This window comes from Malaclemys terrapin, chromosome 4 (assembly GCF_027887155.1).
Source record: "Malaclemys terrapin pileata isolate rMalTer1 chromosome 4, rMalTer1.hap1, whole genome shotgun sequence".
Lineage (NCBI taxonomy): Eukaryota > Metazoa > Chordata > Testudines > Emydidae > Malaclemys > Malaclemys terrapin.
Genome location: NC_071508.1, coordinates 5,333,662 through 5,355,557, shown reverse-complemented (window position 1 = coordinate 5,355,557; position 21,896 = coordinate 5,333,662). Strand labels below are relative to the sequence as shown.

Below are 21,896 nucleotides of genomic sequence, written 5' to 3'. Positions count from 1 at the left end.
AGGGGCTCCTGGGGGCTGTTTGCAAATCCAATCTCCTTTGGGAGAGATTCTCTCCCCCTTTTTCTGCCTCTCCCCAGACAGACAGGGAATGGCACCAAGGAACCCTAATGGCACTCACTTGCTCTAGGTGATGGAGCGATGGATGGAGGATGTTCAGTGTCATCCCTCGTCCTTCTCCTCACTCTCTAAGCCCAAGGCAGGCTGGAGAGGGTGGTGGTGACCTGAGGAGTTACCCTGCCCAGCCAGCAGGCAGGGTGATGACACTAGGCGATCGCCTGGCTGTGAAAACAAGAATCTGTCTTATTGCCAAGGGACGGAGAAACTCGGCCAGCAGCAGGGGGTGCAGGACACTGCCCTAGTGCGGGGGTGACAGTGCCTCCAGGATCCTGATATCCAGCACTTTACACACCTTCCTGGAGCCTCCCAACCCCCCTGGGCTGTCGGGACTGCGACCCCAACTCCACTGATGAGAACCAGGCCTGGGGAGGGGAAGCTACTGGCTCAGGGTCACACTGAGTGTCAGAAGCATGGATGGGACCCAGCAGTCCTTATTTCCAGGCCCCTTCGCTAACCACTGCTGCACGCTCCCTCCCACAGCTGGCAATTACAACCAGGCCCTCACGTCCGCTCTCCCTGCCTTTGAGAGGGAGTGTTCTCTGCTGTAGTGTCTGGACCAGGGGATTGTGACGTTGCAGTCTATATGGTTTTATAAAAATATGCTAATAAGTGAATATAATGTAACTGGAATATGCTTCATGCAAAAGGTCTCTTCTAAGGTATCATTACAAAGTTTATAATCTAGTGAGTGTGATCATCCCATTTGTATAAATGTACCACTCTTGTATCTGGGACTAGAAATATGAAATATAACTCTGAGGGCCTATTGCAATCATGCAAAGTGTGGGCCATTAATGGTGGTTTGGAATCTTGATGACTCCCATTAACCAGGACCATTGTCTGCAGATGGCTGTGTTTTACCTGTGAGTCTTCCTGTATACGTGTGTGCTCAGTACAGACAGGCCCGTCCCATGGGCTCAGGCTCAGGCTGCTCTTGCACCGCTGCCCCCAGCCCCACTCTGGAGTGGAGGCTGGGGCCTGGGCCCAGCTCCTGGACACAGGGCGGGGGGCTGCTGGTGGGGCTGTGGGCCCCTGGACACCTAATTGTCACAAATGCTGCTGCCTGTCAGAATTTGCCGCTGTGCTGGTACTGAGCAGCCTCAGTAACATCTGCTGAAGCCGCTGCCCTACTCCGCCCATATAACATGCTCCCTGGACTCCCTGCTGCTCTGGGGTGCATGGGGGAGAGAGGGGAACAGTCTGTGCAGGGCGGAAAGTGGATGCACATTGCACAGGAGTGTCAAACAGCTGAAGGCAGAGGAAGGAGATAGGCCAAGGAAGGGGCAAAATCAGGGATGGGGTAGGAGCTTGGGTTGAGAACAGGGCTAAGGTGCTGTCAGACAGTGTCAGAGGCCAAGCCAAACCATCTGTGGCTGCAAAAATGGGAGGGTGGGGGGAGGAAGAGCAGAAGGAGTCCCAGAGCTGTGTTCTTTCTTAAAGGCACAGTGCATCCCAATGCCTAGAAAAGGCAGCTCTTCCCTATCTGATATGCTGTATCAAGCTGCTAAAACAAACTTGATTTCATGAAATATTTTACATACACCCCCTCTCCAAAAAAATTTTTAAAAAAATTGTTCTCTGAAGCTACATGCATTGAGTCCACTGCCTCTCTAGGATCCATTCTCTGAACCTGATACTTACATCCAGGGTCTCATACTCATGTTTAGACTTTGCAAAAACTTGGGCAAATGGTAAGCACAGCTCCAAAACCTCAGCATCTGTTACATATTCCCTCCAGTATAAAGAATGAATTGTAAACACTGAAAGCTATTGGTATAGACATGTTCTCAACCTGTGAGGTATGCCATAGCCAAAGATTAACAATACGACCCCCAATCTGCTCCTAAAATTCCCAAGAAGCATCAGCCAGAAAGACATGAGTAACAGAAAAGCTCCCTACTGGGACATCTAAGGGTTTACGCCAGTGAGTATCTCCTCGCCCTGTCACTCCAGTCATAGTATACACTGTTGTCTTGTTGTGTGACGTCCCCCATCTGATTTCTAGATGTTAAAGAGACAGACATCCACTATCAAGCAAAGCTTGCTTGTGAATGCCTTCTATAACCCATGACACAGCAGGGCATCCCCACTTATCCAAGGGAATGCAGGTAAGAATCCTGGATAAGCGGCGGACGAAGGAAGCAGTTCCAGTTGGAGCACAGCTCCTTGACCCCAAAATCAGCTCCTTAAGCCTCTGCACATCTTCTTCCAGTTACTCATGATGCCTCTGTATTTCATAGAAAGTGAGCCATGGACACTCATGGCCACCGCCTTTCCCTCAGCTGTACCCTCTCCAATATTCAGAGGTCTCTGGACTACCCTCTGAATTGGGTTTCTAGCAGGCCACTTTCAACCCTGAATGCTTTAGCCTCCTCCAATGGGTCCCTAGTCTTACCTCAAGGGGGCATGGCAAAAACCACATTCTGCTTTTTCACCCAAAGTCTGAACATTAGTACAACCCCTATCAAACATAATTTTAACTGCCTTGTTAATCTATGGAAGTAGCCCATCTACAAGTTTTTGGTAGTCTATATCAATATTATTAGAGATTAAGCAAAAATAATTGCCCTTCATATTATCCATGGGGCTCCTTATGTTTCTGCTTAACAGTACTGACAATGGTGATTGCTGTGTCAGACCCTAATAAAGTTTGGATAATCTCTGAACACAAGAACTGCCAGTGTCCCGACCTCTATAGCCCTGTGGAGAATTCAGCCAAACCCAGAGCCAAGTTCCTTCTTCAAAATTCCCTCTCAATTCCCTCTAGTCAGATCACAAAATTCAACCTGCTCCCTACTTGTCATAAACCACTTTAATACTTCCTCCATACCTCTGCTTTTTGAGACAAGGATCTATTTCTTTCATTTTGGCTGATATCTCCTCTGGTAAAAGGTTTTGAACTTTCACTTCTGCACATGTACCACTCTGATTGTTTTGGACTGTCGACATGATTATAGGGTTCACAGGAACAGGTGCTGTAGGGGCTTTAGAATCCAGAGGGGTTAAGGAAGGATAAAGTGGACTATAAAGGAATGGAACTTCTTTAGACACTACCACACTCTACACATTAATGCTTTTTCCTTTCAAACGTTTCACTGTCTAATTAAAAGCCCTGTCATTTCTGTATTCTCCCATTGTATTGCTTCTAGCTGTGTTTGCAGAATGTCATTCTGCTCCACAACAGACTCACATTCCTGGGGCTTCTCAATCAAAGCCTCAGACCTTGTAACACACTGTGCCCCTAGCTCTGTGACCTTGCATTCCACCCTCCTGCACATTCTTGAGTTCAGACATTTTGTATTTTCTACATTCCCACTTCAATGCTTCATTGTTTCACAAAAGCTCTGACTGCTACTATCAAACTCTGAACAACTGTGGCTTTTGTCTTTTTCTTAGCAACCTTTTGTTGCCAAAAAAAAGTTGCTTTCCAACAGATTAGTCACCAGTGCAAGTGGATTCTGGCTTGTGAGGCTGTCTTCCTCCTTAAGGGGACCCCCACCATGTCTGGCAGGATACTTATCTGCAGATCTCCCCAGCAACTTCATTGTCCCTGAAAAATGCCTTAAACCCCTTTTGACAGACCCACAGTACAATCCAGATTCATAAGCGCTGACTCTGTGGGTGCTCTGGGGCTGGAGCACCAAGGGAGTAAAATAGGTGGGTGCTTAGCACCCACTGGCAGCCAACTCCCCCCCCCCCCCACTGTGCCTCTTGCCTGCTGGCATCCCCGCTCCTCAACTACTCCCCCTCCCTCCCAGCGCCTCCTGCCCACCATAAACACTGTTTCGTGGCAGTCACGAGGCTCCGGGGAGCGGAGTGGGGGTGCACTCGGAGGAAGGGGGAGAAAGAGGTGGGGAACAGGCAGGGTGGGAAGAGGCTGGGCAGGAAAGGGCGCTTAGGGGAAGGGATCAAGTAGGGATGTGAGCTTGGGGGAAGGGCTGGAGGGGGCAGAGCATGGGGCAGAGGGGAGGATCAAGCGCCCCCTGGCTAGAGGGGAAGTCAGCGCTATGTCCAGACTAATGAATACCTGTGTCACCCCTGATCTCTAACCTAGGGTGCCCTTTACACTGCTTTGCTGCTGTAGCTTCCAGTCTGGACTACTCACAAATGGCCTCCAGCATGCATATCACTCCCAGCTAGGCCTGTGTTTGCTGCAGCCAGCCAGCCACTCCTTGGCTCTTACCAGCCTTGGTTATACTGCAGGGTGATTTCAACTTACTCCCAATCTCAGATTTCTCCCCAGAAATCTATGCCCTGTTTTGCCCAGCCCTCTCCTGGACAATAGAAGTTTATCTAAAGTCTCAAGTATCAGAGGGGTAGCCGTGTTAGTCTGGATCTGTAAAAAGCAACAGAGGGTCCTGTGGCACCTTTAAGACTAACAGAAGTATTGGGAGCATAAGCTTTCGTGGGTAAGAACCTCACTTCTTCAGATTCAAGAGACTTCTTACCCACGAAAGCTTATGTTCCCAATACTTCTGTTAGTCTTAAAGGTGCCACAGGACCCTCTGTTGCTTTTTATCTAAAGTCTGTCATTTCATCAATAGAAATAATATGCACACATCTTGTTATCCCAAAAGGAGTTTCCCAAACACTTCAATTTAAATGCACTGGATTGGATAAAACAATATGAGAAGTTTAATAACTACAAAGAAAGAGGTTTTACATGAGTCCAAATAATGAGGCAGGAACATCAGAAATGGTTACAAAAAATAAAAATAAAATGCAACTGATGCCTAACTTATGCTAAATTTAAAGCAAAGATTTCTCACCACATGCTCTCAGCAGTCTTGCTGACCAAACTTCTTAGGTCAGGACCCCTTCTCCAGTTCAATGGCCACTTCCTTTTTCCCTCCTGGTGTAGTGAATCAATTGATGTAGAGAGAAAGGAGGAGTGGGGGGCCTTGGGTGTTTGTCCCTTCATTTTATAGTGTCAGTCCCCCTCTTGGAAAACATTTGCAGATGAGATTTAGGAGAGAGAGAGTTTATAGGGAAGGATGCTCCCTGCTGCTTTTTCCTTACCTGTTGGAGCTTCTTTTGTTTCCCTTTCTGCTTGATGACTCTGTTTACTGCTTAAAATGTAAATTAAGCCAAGCACCATTCCTTTGTTTGAGACAGGCCTGTTTGCCAACCTCAGTTTGCAATATGTGTTAAGAACACCGTATGGTGGAATCTTATACCTTCACTTACAATTTTGCCACACACATTTTATCAGGACAATGACCAGCAAATTATGAGATTTCAAATGATACCTCTCAATGCATACTTTGTACAAAGATTATTACAATAGTGTATAGGGTGTAGACATAGAGATACATTCTGTCACACCCATCAATACCCGTAGGTTGTGGTTCCTGGGATATTGGCTGTTAGCCCAATCTGCAGAGTGCTTGGCTGGCTCACCAGAATGTTGTATTGAGGTTCATTTACGAAGCACCTCCAGCACTGGACAATACAATTTCAACCTCCCTTTGTTACACAAACTTATTAATTACTTTTTGGTATCTTTTCTTATATATATGTGTATTAATCTCATTTCCATGTTAATTCCTCACCCCATACCCCATCAGTACAGGTTTAGTGTTAGTTAAAACTGGTCTTTTCTAGCTTTTTAATTACTTTATGTTTTCTTATTCTCACAGACATGATTACTCTGCATTTTTTTACACATACACAGTTCTACTTATGCATATGCTGTTAAGCATTATCAGAACAGGCTTGTAAAATCCACAACAGGCTTCTGTCAGGCTTAAATATGCCTTCGCTCCCAAAAGTAATCTGTTCAGAGAATGCACAGGGGAGAGAGACCTGGCCCTTGTATGTGATAAGGGGGAACCTCTGCTAACTCTCGCCTCATCCTTCTCCCCAAAGCCTTTAGATAGGAGCTAGACCCTGAACCTGCCTTGAAATGCTCCCACCTCCCCATTTTAACCAGGCAGCACGGAGTTTGTTAAAATTATTTGGGAGCATTAAAATGGAGCATTAACCCAGGAACCATCTGAACATCCCATTGAGTGGGCATTATGGGCTGTAGCTAGGACAGAGGAGACAACTGGAGTGAGAGCTGCCCGGTTTCTCCCAGGCCAGTCACTCGCTGCAGCCCCTTCCCCTCAGCCCCCACAGATGCAATGTATTATTTTATTTCCTCGGGGTTTTTTCAGTTTGCAAAATGGAAAAATGAGGAAAGTTTCTGGTAAAGAGACTGACAAGGAGCTTCCTTCTCCTGAGGCTGTGATGCCTCCTCCGTGCCCCTCACAGCACTGATCAAAGGGAAGGGCAGGGATGAAGGACTGATACATTACAGGGGTCAGAGAGCTGCTTCCTGTTATAATGGCTCTTTTTCTGAATATCTCAAGTCTTTGTCCCTGGAAGCGGAAGCAACACTTGAATGCCACTAACACTGAGATATTCTAGGGCCTCAGCTCTGACATTTAGCAGCAGGGAGTGGGGACATTGTCTCCAGGCACCTCACTCTGCTTCAGGGCCTGGTATTCTTAGCTTGTCCTTATAGTGGATTAATGGTCATCCCTCCTTCTCTGGTTCAGTGGGAGGCCACTCCACCTCACTACGTCACTGGGGCACTGCCCACTACTGGGGAATTAGTCAATCGAGCATGAGAATCTGTGACCTCAGTGGTTGGACAGGGCTGAGCAATAACATGGTCTAGGCCCCTCAGGTCCTTAGGCAGGGCAGAGCAAACAGTCTATTGCCTGACAGATGGCAGACAAATGCAAGCCTCTTGGCCTAAGGTGGGGAGCCTGCCACCAAAAGGTGGAGTTGGCAGCAGGGGGTAGGGGGACCCAGGCCCAACCTACTCCACTGGGTCCCAGCCCAGGGCTCTAACAGTGGCAGAGTGTTCCGCCACTGGGTCAGCAGGGATCCTTCTGCAACACGCTGACTTGGGGGTCTAACAGCAAAACCAGACCATGGACTGGTTCCCCTGGGCTACTTCCTACCATGGTCTGAGCAAGGGGTAGTCCAGGGGTCCTTTGTCTTCTTGGGGTATACAGTGAGCGGCAGTTCTGGCAACTCTTCTCCAGGGTCAGTCTCCTGTAGGGGCAGGGCATGGCAGGAGAAGTGGGCCTGGCCAGGCCTGGCCACCAAGGATCAGAGAGTGGCTCCTCCCCCTCTAGCTCAATGAGAGGCCACTCTGCCTCACTACAGTCCTAATGACATTTTTATGTACAAAAAATTCAGGCTCATGGGGTCCCATCTCTGTGTCTGAGGAGGACGATGAGACATGCCCATCAGAGAGCTCTCAGTGCCAGGGACAGGGATGCTGTGAGCTCACACTGGGTGCAAGGAATGTTTTGCATATGGAGATGGGCAAGTGCAATTGACCAATCCCTGATGCTGGGGACCATCTCAGTCTTTGCAGTGATTTAAGGGAGTTATCACCTGGGAAGAGTTAGCTCTGGGCCTGACTGCTCATTTTCCTGTCAATGGGGGATTCCCCTTCTTCACCAGGGCCAGCTCCAGGCACCAGCTAAGGAAGCAGGTGCTTGGGGCGGCCAATACAAAGGGGTGCATTCCGTCCACTATTGGGGCGTCACGTCCGGATCGTCTGCGGTAATTCAGTGGCGGGTCCCTCTCTTCCTCTTTGAGCTGCCGCCGAAGTGCTGCCGAAGAGGAAGAGAGGGAGTGAAGGACTCACCACTGAACTGCTGCGAAGTTCTGCCGATCTGCTTTTTTTTTGCCGCTTGGGATGGCAGAAAACCTGGAGTCGGCCCTGTTCCTCGCCCCTGAGCTGGTCCCAGAATAATGCCCCACCTCACCCCAATGGATTCAGGACAAACAGGCAGACCAACTGACAACACCGGATTAATTTTGATTAAAGAACAAAAAAGTTTATTTAACTATAAAGAGATAGGTTTTAAGTAAGTACAAGTATTAAAGTCAGAAATCATTAGAAGAAAAATAAAAATAAAATGCTTCGTAGTACTAAATCTTTACAAAGTAGGTTTGGTTTAAGGTAAAATTTGTACTATATGCCTCCAGCTGCCTTACTGACCAATCTTCAGGTTAGGATTCCTCCCAAAGTTAAAGAGCTGAATTCTTTTGTTTTCTCAGGTGGAAAAGAGAGAGAAGGTCAGGGAGAGATAACTTGGGTGGTTTTGCCCCTCACTTTTATATTTCAGTCACCCTTTGAAATGCATTTCCCTGAGAATGACCCCTACATAAAGTTCTTTGCAGCTGAAAGAAAGGAGACATGGAGTTTCGTGCGGGTGAGATTTTATGCTATCGTTTGCCCAGATCAGATCTGTTTGTTCCTACCCCTATCCTTGCCAAAGAATGGCCACTTGGTAGGTGATGGCCCATCACTTTTGATGGCACCTGGCTGGGGCATCAGCTTGCTCTTTGTCTTTAAAAGATAGGTTTGCCCACTTCCCAGACTTGTTCGGTAAACACATGATTCCAATTTATGTTCATAACTTTACATATAACATTGCTACATACATACATACATTTTACCAAGATGTTATTGATCAGCAAGTTATTAGATTTTAAATGAAAGCTTACAAGGCATATATTATACAAAGGTAATTTCAGTAGTGTTTAGGGTGTGAATACAGGAGTGCATTCAGTCACACCAATTAAACCCCACCCTGCCATAGACTGTGAGGATTAAATTACCCCCAGTTCAGGCATGGCCGGGGCTGCTGAGCCCTCCCCCAACACTGTGGGGGCAGGGGAGGGGTCTGGCCAACTGCCATAACTGCCGCTTTGGAAGGTCTCATTCTCATGGGGGGGGAATCTCTCACCAAACCCTCAAATCTATTGATTTTTTTTAAATCAAGTTTGGATGTTTTCCTAAAAGCTCTGCTCTGGGAATGATTTTGGGGTTGTTCTCTGGCCTGTGTTACACAGGAGGTCAGACTAGGTGGTCACACTGGTCCCTTCTGGCCTTGGAATCTATGAATCTGTGCATTTAAAAATGTGGAAAAGAAAAATTAAGCAGGTCAATTTTGAGCCTTTGGCATTTTATCCCCCTCTTCTCTCCACCCACCACTGAAATGGTTCATTGAGATGTTAGGGTCTTGCTGTGCTCTGAATGGAACCATCTTGCTGCTGGTGGTGCAGATGGTAATAAAGTATCTGGGGAGCCCATTTTATTTTTGTTTTTGTTGCCCTGTCAGGAATTTTAAAAGAAAAACCCCTCCCCTTTTTTATATGGGAGTTAAAATTCCTGTGTCTGGGGATAATTTTCCATCCTTCCTCTCAGGGTGAGAATGGGCCTTCCCAGTCCCCAGTGGCAGTTAGTTGTTTCCCTTCCACTTAAACAAAGTTCTGTATTAGGGGCAGTGATGAAATGGGACCTTCCAAAGGGGAAGTTAGAAATAAACACAGCCTTATATTGCATGGAATGAGGGGTTAGCATGAATGGCCCCAACATGAAGTAGACTCAGGTGTCCCCGGCTAATAGATATTTGTATCACAGGAGTGGGGCTTTCTCAGGGTCAGTGCCTGAGAACCTGCTTTCTTCCCCCCCAAAATGCTCCTTCTACAAAGGCAGAACAAGAACAGATGGTTGGAAGCTGAAGAAAGATGAATTCAGATTAGAAATAAGGCACCAGTTTTCCACTGTGAGCGTGATTAACCATTAGGACAAACTCCCAAGGGAAGTGGTGGATTCTCCAGCTCCTGGTGTCTTCGAAACCTGTTGGGACACTGTTATGGAAGATTCTTTAGACAAATACAAGATATTGTGCTCAATACAGGAGTAACTAGGTGAAATTTAATGGCCTGTCTTACACAGGGGTCAGACTAAGGGCTAGTCTACACTACCGCGCGGGGTTGATCTAAGATACGCAACTTCAGCAATGTGAATAGCGTAGCTGAAGTCGACGTACTTAGATCTACTTACCATGGTGTCTTCACTGCGGTAAGTCGACAGCTGACATTCTCCCGTTGACTTGGCTTGCACTCCTCATTCTGGTGGAGTACCGGAGTCGATAGGAAAGCACTCAGCGGTCGATTTATCGCATCTATAATAGACACGATAAATCAACCCCTGCTGGATCGATTGCTGCCTGCCGATCTAGTGGGTAGTGTAGACAAGCCCTAGATGATCTACTGATCCTTTCTGGCCTTAAAATATATGAATGTCTGAAGCCCTTTTCCTATCCTTCTGCACATACACCTTCCTCAATGTTCCCCTTCCACATGGATGTTTGGTGCAGTAGTTGGTTGCATCAAGATTATGGAGCATGAAAGTTGTTATGGAGAGGCAGACACAGCACCAAATTATACAGGAATTCTCTGTAGTAATTTGTGAAGAAAATTCCCTTCTGTACCAAATAGGGTCTTATAATTCAAACCTTTAAGAATGAGTAAATAAGGTTTCACTGGTGAACAGCACTACCAACAAAAGCAGGAATTCCTTAATTAATTAAAATATTTGTGTTATAATAATTAGCAACTTTTCTTTGCTTTTTTTACAATTTCAGAGTCAAAGTGAACAAGTGCAACAGATATATCAATTGAGTAAATGTCATTTCACTAGTGGTGAACCATGCATCTTACTAATTACACTGGAGGTTAAGTCCAATCACAGAAAAATTCTAAAATGTGACCCTCAGCTATTTCCATCAGAGATTTCTGTGTATGGTGGCAAGTAAGTTGACAGAAAACAAAATGCATTTGGGGTGTTATATTAAAGTACTGTACAGTATTGCATCTTTTCAGATACATTCTATGGCTGTTCAAAGAAAGAAATGTTCCTAGGCCAGATAAATACTTCGTCTGCCCTCTCTTTAGCTCTTTTCGATGTAACTTGTATATAATATTAATATTTAAAATAATGTTCCAAATGTTGATTAGTTCAGTAGAGAACACCAAAGTTATCTAAATAAACATTAGCACTTATTAAAGCAAAGGTACTGACATTACATGTACAAGCTGTTAGGATGACATAGAACACTGGGAACCATTTTATATGTTTCCAAACAGAGAGATGGAATTCTGGAATTTAAAAGGAAAGGAAGTGGAGAGATATTCCAGCACAGATGAAGAGTTCTCCAAGTAACTTGAAAAGTATACCAAGAGCCACACTACTACTGTGCAACTCTCACAGCAACATTAAAGAAGGGTTTAACTAGTAGTGTAGTGTGTTTGGGAATACGGGAGTATCCCTGTAAGTTGTTTGAGAGTCCTCTAATGATGCTCACTGTGATTTGTGTTTTAGAAGCCATCAGAAATCAGTCTGAGCATAGTCTGCATTCAGCTCATTGTGTGTTTCTATATCAATAATAAACATGATTATTTGGTGGCCAGGTGTGCCTGATAGTTTCTTCGTATATTTTTTTGTTGTGCACCAAGCAAAACAAACACACTCATTATAACAATTTTTCCTAATTATAACACAATAAAAAAAGTTCCTTAGCCATTGCTCTTGTTCTTAATTTGTCTGATTTATTAATTTATTGATTTATTATCCAAAAAGCAAGCAGTGTTAGTCCCATAGACTTCTTAATTTGTAACTGTCCATATAGTTTATGTGAAAACATTACCTCTGGATCTGCAACAATTTGATTTGACTATTGCTCTTGGTTAATTATTTTGTGTATATGCTATAGCTACTGTCAGATGAGATACAAAACAGAAACAGGGGTGTAATATTTGGCAGAGAGTAGCCCAGACAGGGAATTTCAGCTCTGGGAATGGCATATTCTTGTCTCACCACAATGGCACTCTGAGCGCTCCCAGAAATATTTTGTCACTTTCAGCCACTCCAATTCCAGATTTGAATATTGCATTATTAAATAATGTATAATTATGTATATACATTGTTATGAACCAGTGGGTTATAGCCCACGAAAGCGTATGCCCAAATAAATGTGTTAGTCTCTAAGGTGCCACAGGAATCCTTGTTGTTTTTGTTATGAAATTCAATCAGATTTATTATGGTAAAATGTTTGAAAAGGCATCGCACACTGATGAATTACTACAAAATGCTCTTTTGAATAAGGAATGGGAACCATCAACAGGGAACCGATTTCACTTTGTTTGTTCACTGCTGGCTGGGCTAGTAACAAAGCTTCCCCGAACGAGATGCTTGAGGGTTAAACCCACAGAGCTCCGAGTCCTCCACAGCCTAGACACGCCCAGTAATTACTACGAGACCTTCCAGTGCCTCAGTCTCGAGCTCGCCCGAGCTGCGCGTGCGGAGCGAGCCCCCTCTGCAGGCTGCAGCCCCAGCGCCCGGCGCGGTGAGCGGGGCCCGGGGCGGGAAATCGCCGCCTGGGGAGGGAGCTGCTGGGACCGGAGAGACCCCCCCGGGGGCCGGTTTGTGCAGCGGTCGGAGCCCGGCAGGGTCCGCGCCCCAGCCCGCGACAGCCCGACCGACCCTCCTGCTCGCTGCTGGGGGCGGGCGGGCCCCTTCCCCGGGGCGGTGCTCCGGGGGCTGCCGGGTCCTTCCCCCTTCCCGCAGCGCAGGCACCGGCCGGGGCTGGGGCGGCAGGTCCTGGCTGACAGGTCCTCTGGCCTGTGCTGCTGGGGCTGTGAGCAGCCTGCTCGGGAGAGCGGGGTCGGGGCCAGGCTGGGGCCGCTGCACACACTGGCAATGGGAGGCGCTGGGGAAGGCTGAACGGAGTCCCTGGGGACCGCGGGGGAGGGAGGTTCCTTGTCCGACTGCCCCATCGGGCAGCGTGTTGGGATTCAACCAGAGCCCCCCGGAGCTGAAAGCCTGGGCTGCTACTGCTGGAGCCACAGCTCTCTGGCTGGGGCGCCCAGGGTGTGTGTAGGGGACAACTAAAACTGCAGCTGGGCTGTTCCAGCTGATGGGCTCAGCCTAAAGGCAGTTTAATTGTGGTGCAGACTTTTGGGCTTCTGCTGGAGTCTGGGCTTTAGGACTCTGCTCTATGTAGCTCTTGGTGCAGTAAGAGATATTACCTCCCCTACCTTGTCTCTCTAATATCCTGGGACCAACACGGCTACAACAATGTAACCCTAATTCCTGCCTATTAAAGAGGGCAAGCCCAGGGAGGGAGCGACTGGAGAGTGAACCAACCCTGTACTCACCCCACAATGCTACTCCAGTGCCCCACATTCACCCTGCAATAGTGGCTCCAGCAGGGTCCATTGGGGCTGGCTGGGCCCAGTGTCCTGCTCTGGACATTGCATCATGGCTGGAGGGCCTGCAGTGCTACTCAGGTTTGGTCTGCCCAGCCCTCCAGCATGGTGACACAGGGTCAGGAGTGCTGGCTAAATGTGAGTGGGACTGTGACCTGGTGCTCCGGGTTGCTGCGACACTAACTGAAGTTTGGCCTGCCTGTCCCATCATGACAGAGGGTCAGGAGGATGGTGCCGCAGAAGTGGTGCTACTCTTTGTGCCAGGATACAACACCCACAGCCGGGGGCCAGCCTCAGCTCCCGAGCCACCACTGTGGGGTGAATCACAGACACAGAAAACACTGTCCATTACTTTTTTTACACGGTGCAAACTCACACCCATAATAATGGTACAAACTTTCAAACCTCCCAGTTCTGTGGACCACTGTACATCTGCCTCACCTGCAATAACTATTCCTCTATCATTGTGTAAACTTTGCCATGCTCAGTTGGGTTGTTTGTCCTTTCAGATGTTGGTGACGTTTGAGGATGTGGCCATGTATTTCTCCCCAGCAGAATGGGTGCTGCTGAGCGAGGAGCAAAAGCAACTTTACAGACATGTCATGTGGGAAAATTACCAGACTCTGGTCTCATTAGGTGAGGAGCTGTGTCTGTGAGATCAGGTCCCAAGTGCACTGGATGCTTCACGGAGACACAGAAAGGTGTTTATGGGGTTTGAAGGAGGGGTGCATGGGTGTGGATGGATAGAGGCATGTTTCATTGAGCAGAGCAGACAGTTCATGGGGAGACAAGGTGGGTGAGGTAATATCTTTCATTGGTCCAGCTTCTGTTGGTGAGAGAGACAAGCTTTTGAGCCACACACAGCTCTTCTTCAGGTCTGGGAAAGGAAAGCTCTCTCTCACCAACAAAAATTGGCCAAGTAAAAGATATTACCTCACTCACCTGGTCTCTCTAATATCCTGGGACTGATACGTCTACAACTACACTGCATATCTTCAAGAGGAGATCCTTCCACCCATAGTCGCTACTGCTCCACAGTTTAATGCAAGAGAATCCTGGCTCTTGTAGTTCCCCAGACAGAGCACATGAGCAGAAAAGGGTCATGTGTTCTGCAGGTCTACAGGATGAGAGGCCAGCCAACACCACAGTGAAGGTGAAAGACAGACTGGGTTCATCTATGCTGGAATAAAAGACCCTCAGCATGGTTATGGGTGGCCTGGGTCAGTTGACTCATGTCATAGAGCTCAGGCTGCGGGGCTAAAGATTGCAGTGTAGATATTCATGCTGGGGTTGGAGCCTGGGCTCTGGGACCCTCCCTCCAAATAGCCACTCGGCAATTTTGCAGTCCTGCAGCCCAAGCCCAAGTCATCTGACCCAGGCCAGCTACATGTGTTTTATTCCTATGTAAACATATCCACAGGAGAGAGGGGGTGCTGGGTAACTGAGTAACTCTCCTAGGCTAAGGAGAAATAGCCAGCATTTGCCCCATCTGTTCTCCTCAATCCCTTTAGACACCGCAGTCCTCTCCATCCGCACTTTCCACGGGTGCCAGGTTGTTTGCAACTCAATATCCCGCCACTGCCAGGCACCAGGAGTGTTGACCATAAGTTGCAGTACATGTTTCCATAGAAAAAAATTGCCTATTAGCCTTCACATTTAGCTCATTGCCTAATTAACAAACATTGCATATGGAGCTGTGCAAAGTGCAAGAATTCTGTGGGTAGAAGTGCTTAGCTTAGATCTAATGGACGGTGATGCTTTTCTCTAAGAAGGAATCCAAGCCCTCAAGCCAGTGGTGATCTCCAGCATAGAGCGAGGAGAAAATCTGTGTGGGCCAGGTCCTATAGAAGATGAAGATGGGGACATCCTGAGAGGAACCCACCCAGGTGAGGAAGGAGTTAAACTGATGTGCAGGGATTGAAGGAAGGCAGCTGGAATCCTGATAGATTGTGGCCAAAGTGACAATACTTCCCAGAATGTTAGTCTTTTAGTGTATTGTTGTTAGGCTTTTTTAGAACAATATCACATTGTCAGCTCTCATTCAATTCATGATCCACTATAACCACCACATTCTTTTCTGTTGCACCTCTGTCAAGCCAGTTATCCCCCATTTTCTGTTGTACATTTCATTTTCCTTTCTAGGTGAACTAATTTTAACTTGTGTTTCTTGAATTTCACCTTGTTGATTTCAGACCAGTTCTCCAGTTTGTCAAGATCATTTAGAATTCTAATCCTGTCCACCAAAGTGTGTGTAATCCTTAGTTGGCTGTCTGAGTTATTGGCTGAACAGCACTTAGGAATCTCCCTTCAACGTTCAGGCCCAGTTTTGTAGGGACCCAACATCGTTCCATCGCATTTTTGGACTCTCAGTTGACATTAATAAGAGATTTCCTTATTATTCTCCAGGTTGGGAGGCAACATCATGTTGTGGGACTGAGGAGACCTGGACTGTATTCCTCATTCTGCCAATGAGCTGCTGGCAGATCTTGGACAATATTGTATTAATTCATATAGACTATGTGGGCCCAAAGAGACAAAGGTGTTAACATGACACTGTTATGGCCAACATTAAAGAGTGTTAAATAAGGTTTGGAATACAGAGAGAGTAGCCTGCTGTATGCCATGGAAACACCATGAAAAATTCTTTTTAATCTTTTATTAAATATACAGAAAAAGAAGGAAAAAGAGTTGAGTCATTGTAGGTATTATGTAAGACTTTTATTTTGACAGTGTCCCTTGTTGCCTTTCCCTTTAGCTGGAGAGAGTCTTTAGACAAAAGGCCTCTGTTTGAACGTCTTTTAGATGGTATTAAAGATGGTAATAACTGTCCTTTTGGGGAAAAGAAAAGCAGTTAATTGAAATGGACTGGAGCTGTTGTTGATATTATTAAAATCCGATCCCGTTCCCTAGGAGACAAAACAGAACGAACCCACACAAGAGGGAAGAGAAAAGAATAGCAAAGATAGAACATGCGGCTTCTGTCTCGGGTTTACTCTTACTTGGTGCTTCGCTGCTGGAGAAACACAGGCACGGCACACGGTCTGATCAGCCAATTGGAGACCTGCCTGGCAAACCTGTAACAGTGTTGGTCTGTTCTGGACAATGCATTTGCCTGCCTCTTTGATCACAGGCTTACAGCAATGTTGCAAACTATGGCAGTTTTGGCCAGCTAAGCCAGATTCTTATTTACTAGAAGGCAAAGGGAGAAGAGTAAGAATGAGAAGAAATATGTGGGGAATGAAAAGAATTCATGGGAGATAAGAGGGACAGGGGGACAAAAATCTCACATTCCAGGTGGTTTTGGGGAGTTAGCCAGAACTGGTAACGGTGGCAATATCCTCTGGCTCCCTCTCTCTGGTCCAGTCTTGTTAGGAGATCTCTTAGGATAAGGATGAAGAAGATCTGGAATCCCAAAAGAGGATCAGGGTGGCAGCATGATGGTATCGCTCACCACAGAAGTTGTTGGCACACACCTGCTATTGCTGTTTTTTCAGTCAGCAAGGGTTGCATTCAGTTCCGCTCCTTTATTTTCCCCCGAAAGTGTTTTCTTTTGAGAAACCCTTAAAGGAAGTAATGGGCAAAATAGCCCTGCTCCTCATTGTTTTTCTGCCAGTTAGGCTTAAATTCTAACTTATTCATTTTGGTTCATTAATGTCCATTTCCATACTTCTCTTGTTTACAGCCATCATTTTATCACTGTCCTTGAATTGCATTATAGGCCTCTTGTTTGGACCAATTCCGTTGTCTTGTTTCTATATTGCACTTTTTCCCATCAGCATTTAGTGTTGTAGGATATTGTAACACTTTATAAACTTTCTCACAGTTTTTACAATTGAACTGCCAATTAGGGTAAATTTGTGGGCCCAATTATTACAACAGCAAGTTACTCCTTTGTCTCAGGTTTCTCCCCCCTTTATCTATTTGGTATATAAGCTCTTCAACATCAGAGTGATCTCTTTATGTAGCACTTGGTGCTATGATACCACAAGCTCAGTTGTGCTGCTACAATACAAAGTAACAGTCAAGTCCCAAATAGCTTTCCCTCTTGTGTGTTGTGGAACTAGGGTGACAAGATAGCAAGTATTAAAAAAAAAAAAAAAAAAAAATCGGGACTGGGGGGTGGAAGACAATAGGTGTCTATATAAGAAAAAGCCTCCAAAATCAGGACTGTCCCTATAAAATCGGGACATGTGTTCACCCTATGTGGAACCCACTGTCCAACAGTGATTATAAATGAGTACTTTACAGTGCAGGAGAAAGGGGTTCTCTCAGTGATGTTCGTTTGGTCCATATAATGTCAATCAATGGCCTTTTGTCTTGGTGCAGATTTTCCAGATGCAGAGACCTGGGACTGGTCAGTAATTGAAAGCTCCTTGGGCTTCTTCCTCACACAAAGCTCTTTCCCTGGAGCAGGTAGGGAACCTGTCCTCTCCAGCAGTGGAAGCCGGAGAGCTCATTTCAGGAATCATCCATCAGCTGCAAACTCTCCCCTCACAGAGCATTACAATAGGGATTGAAGCCCAAACACGAGAAGTGCTACAGCTCCTCACCCTGACATCCCCCTAGAAACTCCATCTCTCCCCTTACGCAGATTCCCCCAGTCTCTCCCCCTCTCCCATTTTCCACAGAACATGGAGACGTTGGGATCCATCACAGTGTGAGGGTTCCGTGTGTGTCTCTTGGGAGAGGGGTGTCAGTGCTGGTGTGTGGTGATGTTGTTGTCCCCAATGAGACAGGCCTCAGAGTAGGGAGAGAATTGTGGGGGCTGATTTTCACGTTTGCTTGGGGGGCTATTATCAGGGCCTATGAGACGCTGATCTTCTCCTCCTTCCCCAGCGCTGGGGCCTCTGGGAGATTAGCCTCTTGCGCTCAACTGCCGATGGCTAGCCCTGCTCTGAGGGGAGAGGCATGGGGCTCCCTTAGGCACATCCTCCTGCTGGGAATATCAGTGGTTTCCATTTCTGAGCAGCACAAGAAATAACATCTGTACTCTCTTCCCCACCAAGCAGGGGCGAGGAACCTGAGCAGGGCTGAGGGGCAGACTCCTGAGGAAGACTCTGGCAACCTGGAGTCACCCAGCCCTTTCCCAGGAACATCAGTGGAGAGCCATTCCCAGAAAACTGAGCGGGGAAGGCACCGCAAGAGGCAGTGCAGGCTCCAAAGGCAGAGGAAGCACCTGACTAGAAAGGAGTCAGGAACCCGAAGAGGCCATCAGAGGAGATCCAGGCCACATCTAAAGCCTCCTGCAGAGGGAAAAGCTGGGCCCAGAAAAATCCTATATACCTGCCGTGTGTGCAGAGAAGAATTCAAGGTGCAGAGAGATCTGATAAGCCACCACTGGACGGTTCATAGGAGTCAGAAACGGTATCACTGTAGCGAGTGTGGGGAGAGCTTTAGGAGAAAGAAAGATTTCAGAGCACATGGGAAAGTTCACAGAAAGAAGAGAGCCCATCCCTGTTCTGAATGTGGGAAGATATTCAACCGGTTATCGCATCTCATTGCCCACCAGAGAATACATACGGGAGAGAGACCCTATTGCTGTGCTGAGTGCGGAAAAAGATTCGTCGATATATCAGCTCTTAACAGCCACAAGAGAGTCCACTCAGGAGAGAGACCCTTTGCCTGCGCTGAGTGTGGAAAGCGATTTATGAATTCTTCAGCATTTCGTAATCATCAGGCAGTCCACTCAGAAAAGAGACCCCATCGCTGTAACCAATGTGGGAAAGGCTTCAAACTTGCATCAACTCTTACTAGGCACCAGAAAATCCACAGCGAAGAGAGACCCTTCTTGTGTCATGAGTGTGGGAAAAAGTTCTGCCTACGAGAACATCTGATCAGACATCAGATGATCCACACTGGGGAGCAGCCCCATTGCTGTGCTGAGTGTGGGAAAAAATTCAGTCTCCTTCAAAGTCTCAGGAGACACTGGGAAATCCATAGCACGGAGAGACTCCATCGCTGTGCTGAGTGTGGGAAAATATTCGGTCATCCAAACAGTCTCACTAGACACAAGAGAGTACACACTGGGGAACTCTATCGCTGCACTGACTGTGGAAAAGGCTTTGTCCGTCTACAACATCTCACTCGCCACCAGAGAATCCACACTGGAGAGAAACCCTATTGCTGCACTGAGTGTGGGAAAAGTTTCACCCAATTGTCAGGCCTTATCAACCACCAGAGAATCCATTCAGGAGAGCGACCCTATCCCTGCACACAGTGTGGGAAGTGCTTTGCTCACTCATCATCTCTCACTGAACATCTGAAAATCCATTCAGGAGAGCGACCATATTCCTGCATTCAGTGTGGGAAGCACTTTGCTCGCTCATCATCTCTTACTCAGCATCGGAGAACCCACCCAGGAGAGCAACCATATTCCTGCACTCAGTGTGGGAAGCGCTTTGCTCGCTCATCATATCTTACTAAACACCAGAGCACCCACTCAGGATAGAGACTCCTGACCCTTGTTTTTGATGGAGGGAACTTCTTCAACCTCTCACTTCACCCTGTTCCCAAAGCCTGTAAAAGAGGGAGAAGTTAAAACTTGCTCCCACTCTGAAATGTTCCCACCTCTTCACTAAGTAGACACAAGTTTAGGTGCTGAATTTGTTAAAATTATTTTGTGTAGTCCTGGAGATGGAAGAATTTAACCCTAGAGGTACTGAAACATTCCATTGTGGGCATTATGGGCTGCAGCTGGGACAGAGATGATTGGTGTCAGGACTGCACTTTGGAGTCCACAAATCAATCAAACAGCCACAAAACAAATTGATCAGCAGTACCAGGCCAGTGTCTCCCTGTTCCTCAAGTGGAGAAATCCGTGGCTGTGCCTGTCTGTCGGAGGGCGATGATGAGATGCGACTTTATGTCACTGTTGTCTCATCGTTCTTGGAGGGAATAAAATAATACAAGAGAATGATGTGTCTGAAATGGCTGCATTGCCATGTGTGTAGGTGAAGGCCTGCAATTTTCCCTGCAGTGCTGACTTTATCCATGACTGCCTTTCTTTTTGGAGCAGGTTATACCAGCTGCATTTCAGTTCAATTGTAATATTCTCTAAACTCTAGAAATGGGGGTGTTAGGCTTTGAACTAGTAAAAATCTCCCAGAATATTCTGTGCTCATGCTAATCTTTATTGTGCTAATTTACTAGTAGTTCAATTGTTCTAACCTTTGTTCATTGTATATGTGACATCTGTCAGACGCAAGATGTATGCTCTGTTAAGGTTTGCCAAATATGAACTGTGTGCTAGGTACAGTTAGTGCAAATGTGTCCTTGATCTAATGCTACTTGTGTGCTATGGTCTATTGCCAGCTAAACTGCAGTGTGCATAATTAGATAAGAAAAGGTGTGTAAGGTCTGTGGAATTTGGAATTTTCTGTCTCCTAAATGAGGAGAATACAATTAGCAGCTAAACTGTGCTCATAGTTTGAAACAGAGTGAAGATGTAACTGCTGCAAGACAGGTTTCAGAGGGTTGCTGTGTTAGTCTGTATCAGCTAATACAGTCAGGGTGAATGTGGCCCATTCCCAACAGTTGACAAGAAGGCGTGAATATCAGCAGAGGAAAAAAAAATATTTATTGTAGTGCTAACGAGGCCAATTCAATCAAGGTGCCAGCAATGCCCCTCTGCCATGTACATTGACCAAACCAGACAGTCTCTACGCAAAAGAATAAATGGACACAAATCATACCTTCTTATCAACGGTTGAGAATGGGCCACATCCACCCTGATTGTATTGGCCTCGTTAGCACTGATCCCCCACTTGGTAAAGCAACTCCCATCTTTTCATGTGCTGTCTATTTATACCTGCCTACTGTATCTTTCACTCCATGCATCTGATGAATCGGGTCATAGCCCATGAAAGCTTATGCCTAAATAAATTTGTTAGTCTCTAAAGTGCCACAAGGCCTCCTCTTTTTCCCCCCTGCAAGACAGTTCTCTAGATTAGCCATTTTTCCTGTTCTTAATTTGTCTAAGAAAAAAGAAAGATTAGTCATAGAGATTTCTTGAATTGTAACTGTCCATATAATTTATGTGAAAACATTACCTCTGGATCTGCAACAATTTAGTTGACTATTGCTTTTGGTTGATTTTTTTCCCCCCCATGCATGTGGTATGGCTACTGTCAAATTCAATACAAAATAGGAACGCGGGTATGATATTTGGCAGAATGTAGCCCAGACACGCAGTGTCAGCTCGGGGAATGGCATATTCTTGTCTCACCACAGTGGCACTTAGGCTGCCCTGAGAAGTATTTTATCACTTACAGCCACTCTCATCCCAGATCCAGATTTGAATAATTATTAAATAATGTATTAATTTACTAATAGACACTGCTATGAACCTCAGTCACATTTCTTCTGGTGAAATGTTTGAAAAGGCGTCTCACTCTGCTGAATCACTAAGAAATGTTCTTTGAAGGAGGGGGGGCTGGAACTCAGGGCGCTGGGGGGCAGGAGCGGCAGCATCCCTGGTTTGAAGTGGTTTCCATCCTACACAGGGTGTCCAGCCCCCCTATAACATTGTTCCAATACCCGCCCTTGCAGCAGGGAGGGGAGGGGCCGGGAGCCACCAACAAACCGGGAACCGACTTCACCTCGTCTCCCCTAGTGGCTCCCTCTGCAACTCGCTTCCCCGAGCGAGCTGCTTAAGGGTTAAAGCCACAGAGCTCCGAGTCCTCCACAGCCTAGACACGCCCAGCAATTGCTGC

The 21,896-nt window shown here is 46.6% G+C and overlaps 1 protein-coding gene across 5 annotated transcripts; it reads left to right on the top strand.

The window, feature by feature from the left end:
* The first annotated feature begins 12,252 nt into the window (after positions 1–12,252).
* On the top strand, positions 12,253–21,428 carry LOC128836869 (zinc finger protein 501-like). Of its 5 annotated transcripts, none has more exons than XM_054027550.1 (5): positions 12,253–12,323; positions 13,695–13,821; positions 14,958–15,071; positions 17,512–17,598; positions 18,192–21,428. In XM_054027550.1, exons 2-5 carry the CDS (start codon positions 13,695–13,697, stop codon positions 19,631–19,633), a joined length of 1,770 nt encoding a protein of 589 aa, XP_053883525.1. In that variant the 5' UTR covers positions 12,253–12,323; the 3' UTR covers positions 19,634–21,428. The 5 variants fall into 5 exon arrangements, with proteins under 5 accessions (XP_053883525.1, XP_053883526.1, XP_053883524.1 ...); XM_054027551.1 differs by having other exon boundaries at positions 14,955–15,071; positions 18,195–21,428; XM_054027549.1 differs by having other exon boundaries at positions 14,955–15,071.
* The last annotated feature ends 468 nt before the right edge of the window (positions 21,429–21,896 follow it).

Coding starts and splice junctions, on each gene's coding strand:
- LOC128836869 (XM_054027549.1), top strand. CDS start 13,695: ATGTTGGTGACGTTTGAGGATGTGGCCATGTATTTCTCCCCAGCAGAA. Junction 13,822..14,954: donor CCAGACTCTGGTCTCATTAG/GTGAGGAGCTGT, acceptor CTTTTCTCTAAG/AAGGAATCCAAGCCCTCAAG. Junction 15,072..17,511: donor CCTGAGAGGAACCCACCCAG/GTGAGGAAGGAG, acceptor GTCTTGGTGCAG/ATTTTCCAGATGCAGAGACC.